Source organism: Melampsora larici-populina, assembly GCF_000204055.1.
Source record: "Melampsora larici-populina 98AG31 unplaced genomic scaffold MELLAscaffold_1, whole genome shotgun sequence".
Classification (NCBI taxonomy): Eukaryota; Fungi; Basidiomycota; class Pucciniomycetes; order Pucciniales; family Melampsoraceae; genus Melampsora; species Melampsora laricis-populina.
Window position 1 is genome coordinate 3864372 of NW_006768765.1, and position 7176 is coordinate 3871547.

The 7176-nt window shown below is 44.1% G+C and overlaps 2 protein-coding genes across 2 annotated transcripts; both read right to left on the reverse strand.

Moving 5' to 3' along the window:
• Window positions 1–1000: 1000 nt before the first annotated feature.
• MELLADRAFT_101494 (uncharacterized protein) lies at window positions 1001–2743 on the reverse strand (the record flags this gene model as incomplete). Its single annotated transcript, XM_007403791.1, has 5 exons — window positions 1001–1299; window positions 1371–1647; window positions 1716–1948; window positions 2177–2256; window positions 2337–2743. 5 exons carry the CDS (start codon window positions 2741–2743, stop codon window positions 1001–1003), a joined length of 1296 nt encoding a protein of 431 aa, XP_007403853.1.
• Window positions 2744–3659: 916 nt separating this feature from the next.
• MELLADRAFT_87215 (uncharacterized protein) lies at window positions 3660–4914 on the reverse strand (the record flags this gene model as incomplete). Its single annotated transcript, XM_007403790.1, has 2 exons — window positions 3660–3709; window positions 3837–4914. The coding sequence occupies 2 exons, from the start codon at window positions 4912–4914 to the stop codon at window positions 3660–3662; spliced, it is 1128 nt and encodes a 375-aa protein (XP_007403852.1).
• Window positions 4915–7176: the final 2262 nt, after the last annotated feature.

The following is a 7176-nucleotide window of genomic DNA, read 5'->3' on the forward strand; positions in this document are numbered from 1 at the left end:
AAAAAAGGGAATCACCAAGTGAGCCCGCCAGACGGCAGCGTCAGCTCCGTGTCCCTCGTATTTGAACAACCGCGGGCGGTACTACCAGTGGATAGTTGTATACACCTTTTTTGATTTACTGTCAATTATGACCCATATTTGAAATCAGAAACATACTATGAAATCTCCTGACATTTGATCACCTGTACGTACACCGAGCAAACACAACAGAGCAAAATCAGAATTACAATTGTGAGAACAGAACATGATTGTCAGTATTGATTGTCTATTTGGTCATGACCACCCTCCTAGCTCGGAACCAATAAGTACAGATCACGTGCTAAGTGATCCACGTCCGATGGAGAGCAAAATCCATCATGTCACCTTGCAAGTTCAAAACAAAAGACATATGACATCGTGCAACAGTTGTTTGAATAATTTTTTGAATAATTTATTGACACTCAAATTGATGACGAGTTTACCGATTCGCAGGAGATTCTATGATCATCTCATCGAAGCCCAATTTGATTGAGAGAACATTATAACTTACACACAGTCTTGTTCTTAATGCATGCTTTAATAGTGGTTTGGTTCTTTTGAATGGTGTACTTATAAAAAGTATTGGTCAGCTTCGGACTCAAGAATAAGATAGAAAACCAATTAACTTTCAGTAATTTGTGTTAGTGCCAATGCTATTGCTGAGACAATAATGTCCAATTTGGCGTTCGAATTCAATAACGTCTTGTGTCAGGACGTTATTGACTCTACATGAAGGTGTACACATAAATTTTTGGGTCTAACAGGACCGGAACTTTCATAAATGACTCTTCTGTATAATGTGATTCAGTGAATATTTGATATGAAAACAATTTATATACAAACCGTTTTTGGGTCGTGAATGTAGAACCAAGATGATTCATATACAACCGAGTTTTTACGCTAGTATAACATAGGAGACTGGAAAGATCAATCATTGGAGGGACACATGTTGTCACACAGCGTCTTTGACTTTGCTAGTCGACTAAGGCCCACTGGCTTCTTGGGAGTCGAGGTGAGTAGTGAGGCGAGGGTCGGTTGACTTGACAATCATGTACCTTCCGGCTACAATATCATCGATCCATATTTGCACTTGAGCATCCGGGAGTTTTCCTGCTGCACACCCCTTTGAAAGCATTTCATCCGTGACTTGCGAGTCCGGTAGGCGAAGGATAGCCAGGCTGGCCCCAGATCGATAATTTCGGGTTTGTAAGGTGACTTGTGGGTTTGGGCCTTGAGGGTGAGTATCGGACTTAATTTGACGGCCACCTGGTAGGTGTGCTTCTGATGTGATGAAGTTTTCACTGGGATGTGAGCCAATGAAAAGCAACAATTTGTGAGACAGCTTTACTCACCAATCAGGCCATTGAGTCGAGTGATGAGGTCCTTTCTGAGGTTAGCTTGATATGTGGAGTTGGTCGTTTTTTTGGCCTTTTTGGTTTGTTTTGGTGCCTGAGTCGACTGGTTTGCAAATCGTTCGAGCAAGTGGGGCTCGGACCGGGCGTGTTCAGCCCAATGCTCACAAGACGTAAACTCGTCTTGATAGAGAGCGCGGGTCATGGAAGTGTTTGGGTTCCACACAGCGACAAGGAGATGATATTGGAACCCAAATTTGTTGTGAATGAGGGACAGCTGACGAGCCAAGGTCAGTTCTCTATAAATGTACAGTCATATTATACAATTGATAAAAAGCAACATACCTGCTTGACAATTTTTTTGGTCTCTTCAATTCCAACCTTCTCAAGGATTTGAGCGTTTCCACTATGCCTACATAGGCGCCCATGCTTGAAGTCGCGTTTCACAGCTTTCAGGTTAACTAAGCGATGGAAGAGAGGTAAGTATTGCTCTCTCTCTTCTGTAGTGATTTGGTCGGTGTTGTCTTCGTCAGTTGGAGCAGTAGAAGTGGTAGTTGAAGGTGGCATCAAAGCGTCGCCTTTTTGTGTTTCTTCCATCGCAGCACGTATGAGGCGTTCAAATATGATCGGTTTGATATGTGCTGCTCGTCATTGTTGTAGCTGGTCCATGTATTTCCTACAATCTTGTTTCGTGACTCAAACCCATCTGCTTGGCCTTTTGGGGGCACTATGTGAGAAGTAACAAGTCAATTGCTACGGTTGAAAACAAAGACTAACATTATGTTACAATCGTGTGAGGTACTGACTTGGCGTGGTGGTGCTCACTAAGCTATATGCCTGGTAGTTTGTGTATTTATTGGGCTCGCGTGCAAGTGGTCCTTCGTATCTGTGATGAAAGAAAAACAATCATATACCATCAGTAAGAATCAAAACGTGGACGTTGTTGAAAGATAATGGGATGTATACAGAGCGGCATCGAGGGTTGGTCGACTGATTCCTTCAGCTATACATAACATCGTCTTATCAAGATTATATTGGGCTTGAAGAGCTTGAGCTTCGAAGAGAGTGATTTTGGAAACACGAGGCTTGATGTGAGGCTGGCGGCCCAGAATCCTGTCGGCTCGTACTTGTCCCCATTCAAGGCCAAGTTCATGATAATTCTGAAGGGTTGGTAGTGGGGTTTTCTTCTTCTTTTTGATCTTGATTGTAGCTGTGTTTTCAACGCCTGAAGATTTGTCAGCCGATTGCTCCTCGTCGCTAGATTCTGGGTTGTCGGTGTCAGGTTCTGAAGAGTGTGGGGAAGATTGAGAATTTGGGTGTGATTGTGTGTTTCTTAATGCACGTCCACCGCCATGTCGAGTATTATAAGGCATGGATGTGAGGTGAGTGAGTTTAAAGAGAGAGGTGTGTGTTAGATGGTGGTGGCGTGGGTGATGGTGTGGTGAAGTTCAGTGATGTTGTATAGAGGTCCGTGAGATGCTCTCCGGAATGACGAGGGTTGGTGAGGTGAGAAAAAAAAGCAAGGTGAGAGAGCAGTGAGATGGGTGGTGAGAGGGAGGTGCAAGACCGGTGAGATAGGGTGAGATGGGAGGTGAGAGTATGGTAGATAGGAGGTGAGATGGGAGGTGAGAGTATGGTAGATAGGAGGTGAGATGGGAGGTGAGATGGGAGGTGAGAAGGCGGGTGAGAAGGGGGGTGAGATGGGCGGTGAGATGGTGAGGGTGATGGTGTGTGGGGGTATGGAGATTTTGTACTTGGAGGGATTCTGAGGTGACCCGAGATGTATCTTTACATCTGGTTACATCTAGATATCCCTTACGGAGTCTATTGGACAGTACGATTACCTGTACAGTCCGATATACTACGTATGTTTCGGTACGTACAGGTGGACCCGTGCTTGTGGCTGGCGTGATCCAGTCAGAATTGTGGATGAGTCAACTGTCACTTTTCTTGCGTAGCTCTTGGGCGTTTTCTTTCATCCAAGCACGTCTTGGTCGCTTGTTAGCATGCACGGTTGACTCATCGTGGAAGAGAAGGATTGTTTCCTTTTGATCTTGAAGGGAAATAGGATCGGGTGGAGTCAAAAACTCGAGATTGTCGCCATCATAGGTTCGAGAGCGCTTCTGAAGCTCAGCAATGGAGTCAAGGTACTTATGTCGGTATTCCACGACATCAGGTTGTTCATGGCTGTCGAAGTACAGCCCTTTACTATACTCGTGGGCCCGGAAACCAAGGCAATGAAGCTATTGTTGAGCCGTGTTGTAGCAGATGGTTTTTTGAAAACCATGTTCAGGTAGTGCGACGGTATTGGCGTGATGGAGCAGGGATAAAGGAGTGAGCTGTTGAGTAGATGAAAAGATGTCAGAGTTAATAACAAAAGAACAAAAAGAAAAGATAAAACTAGTTGGCGGCGTATCAAAGAGGCTGAGGTAAGAATGGAAGCAGTCACGGCAGGGTCTTTGTGACCAGAAATGGTGAGCTCGAGTCGCCATGCATTGTATTCACAAAGGTCATCAATGATAGCTGATGGAAATTCAAAATTGGGTTTTTCTTTTTGGAGCTGTTTGTACTTTTCTGAGACAGCGGTGATTTGAGCATTGAAAGTATCAAATTGATCCTGAGCTGATTTCTTGATATCTGGAGGCATTGAAGACTTAGCCTTGCTGGATCGGTATTGATCAACACATTCATCGATCCAAGTGTCGGATACAATCACAGCAGAAGAGTTGTTGGCCTCGTTATCAGAGAGTTCACTTTGTATGTCAGATAAGTCAGAGTATTCTTCAGAGTATTTGTGATCGGATCCTTCATATGATTCTTCAGAGTTTTCTTCTTCATGAGTTTTGGTTTCAGGTGAAGAGGGAGGAGAGGGATCTGGATCTGGATTGAGAGCTGGAGCTGGTTCACGGACAACCCGCTTGTCAAAAGTGAAGGTAGACTTGCCGATAGCCTTCTCTCGGTTTAGTCTGTATTGTCTTTTAGTTTCTTTTGGTATTTCATGTGGTGCAAGCTTATTTGAGCTAGGTTGAACACGAGGCTGTTTGTATCCTTTGAGGATCTGACCGGTCTTGGTTTGGCGTTTACCAAGAGTTGGTGGATTCACAAAAGGGCGAGTGAAAACCGTGATTAAGGCCTTGTTGACAAGTTTGGTACTGCATGCTTCATCATCCAAAGAGTCAGCAAGGTTGGCTTGTGCGTAGAGAGAGACATCCAAGGGGTCCATTTCGTCCTCTTCCGTTAGATAGTCTGGATTGATTGGCATCCAGTAGAGCTGAGATGATTGAAGGAGAACTGATTGCGGGGGCTGAGGAGTTGGAAAGGTCTCGATATCAGAGTCAGAGTCCAGATTAATTGTGATTGGGGGCTGAGAGGGTTTGGAGAGTGCCAAGTCAGAAGTAGGTGAGAGTTGAAGGGCTTTGTCCACGATATCCTGTACTTGGTCTTCTGAATCAGAGATTACCAAAGTGTCTTTTTGGTGTTTGGCAGCACAAAACTCCTTCCACCGCTTTTTTTGCGCTTTGGCTGCTTTGCTTGCCCTAGCCATGATGAATTAAACTATAAACAAAATGAAACTTTGATTGAAAGAGTTGAAAGCGGTGATGGAAGCGGTGATAACGTGGTAAAAATAAAAAAAATAAAAAATCCCTGGGGCTCCGGAGGGCCCCTAAGGTAATCTGGAAGGCCAAATATTTGGGTCTTGGGTCGGCCCCGGCCGGCTTGTGGTTGAGACTAGACTGGTTCAACTGTAGTAGTTTTCAACCTTCCGAGTCGAGTTCATCAAATTGCTTTCACATGAAGTCAAGATGTTGATTTACTGGTTCAGTCCTTTTATGTTTTGAAACAACTAGAGTCCCGTGGGCGGCCCGCCGCCCTCCTGTGCTCTGTGTAAAGATGCACCGCTCAATTACAATGTTAATTTGTCACTGCCGACAAAGGACCATCACAGTCCCCATGAAACCATTGACACATCCTCCAATGCTGTTGTATACCACTGACTGTCCCGGTTCATGCGCCAAATGCCATTCCCATGCTCAAATCAAACTCAACCACCACGGAAATCCAGTTCCTACACGCTTGCTGGGCAGCACTTGGGAATTTATAAGATGTTGTACTCTGCCTCCCTTAGCAATGCATCACCCCTTTGCCCTCATATTTCTCCACTGTCATCCGCCATTAAGCATGCCTTCAAATAAACCAAATGCTACCATGCTACTCCGATAACAACTTTTTGGCCCTGACTGGCTGGTAGTGATGAGATTAACTAACCTGCATTGCGGGGTTAGTCTTGCCTCACAGTCAGTGAAGGCGCCTGGCCTAGTCAGGTTGATAGCAAAGGGCTCGGTCGCTCTATTTAATTGGACTGTCATCCCTGATTTAAATTGCATCACTTTCCGCAAATGCAATAACAGGTCAACGTCATGCAACTCGTGCCCCGCCAACGGCTGTGAGGCCCTATGACGGCAATGATGGAGAATGACAACTGTTTGCAAAAGAAGCCGTGTTGTGGAGACCCAGGCGGAGACTGTCAACGGGTTTTGGCAATGGGCTGAGCCTTCTCTCATTCACTGCCCAGATGGGTTTGTTATATGAAGGGTTGGGGCCATGCTGATATAGCTATGACCGTGATTAGAAACAACAGGGTGTAGCTTTTGTTGACCACGTCGGTTAAGTTTCCGTTAACATACCCGTAAGTGGTCGTTCTATCAAAGTATCGCGGTCAAACTGATGTAGCTATGACCGTGATTAACAACAACAGGGTTTAGGTTTTGGTGACAACAGAATTGAATTTTTGGCAGCGGCTTTTTTCGTTTCGAGCAAATTTTCTTTTATTTGTTTGATGTTGCGCCAAAGTGCAAGATGAGCTGTGCAACTAGAGGATTTCATGTTGGTTTACTTTTCCAATATGTTCTCTTTCAAAAATAAATACTCCCAAGAGTTTGGCACAAAGAGCCTCTCCGCGGCAATTATAAGAGACTTGGTGATCTCTGATTCACTTACACTACACCAAATCAATATTTTACCGCGGAGTTTAGAAAAATAAAAATGTAGAAAACTTTCAGCAATGTGTGAGGGGTTGGAAAAATTTGATAAAATTATGGTTTAATTGCCTGTGATGTCCCATGATTCTTCACATTTTTCATATCTTTTCCTGCAGTTTTGAAGATGTTCCAAAGAAAAATGATTTTGGGGTACAGTCAAACCCCTCTAAAGCCATACCCCCGGTGGAAGGGTAAACCTATGGATATAGAGGGGTTATGTCTTTGTTGAGGAGCCCCTCTATAGACATACACTCATGGCTTTACATTGAAAACCCTCCGAAGACATGGAAAACATGGCTTTAGAGGGTGGTCCTTCCACAGCCATAGAAAATATCCCTCTAAAGACATGAAAATCATGCCTTTAGAGGGTGGTCCCTCTACAGCCATAGAAAATATGACTTTGTACGGGTTGGGGCCTCAGCTGAATGTTGAAAAAGTATAACTTGTTATCAAATTTTTTAGTATCTGCTGTGTTAAGTGTTGTATGAGAAGAATACATTTGAAATTGTAACTACATTGTTAAGGCTGATATTGGGGGTCTTTGACAAGGGATGAGGGGTCTCTCGTCAAGGGTATTTGGGATTGTATAACTAGATTGTTGGATGAGGAATACAACGGGATCCCTCCTGGGTAATCTAAGTACAAACTAGATCTGTGGAATGTATGTGTATGGGTGTCACAGTACGTGTAATGAATCATAACATACATCACAAAATTTGTTTAATTTCTGCTAAAGAAAGAGGTGATGGAGGGCTGAAACTTGTTAG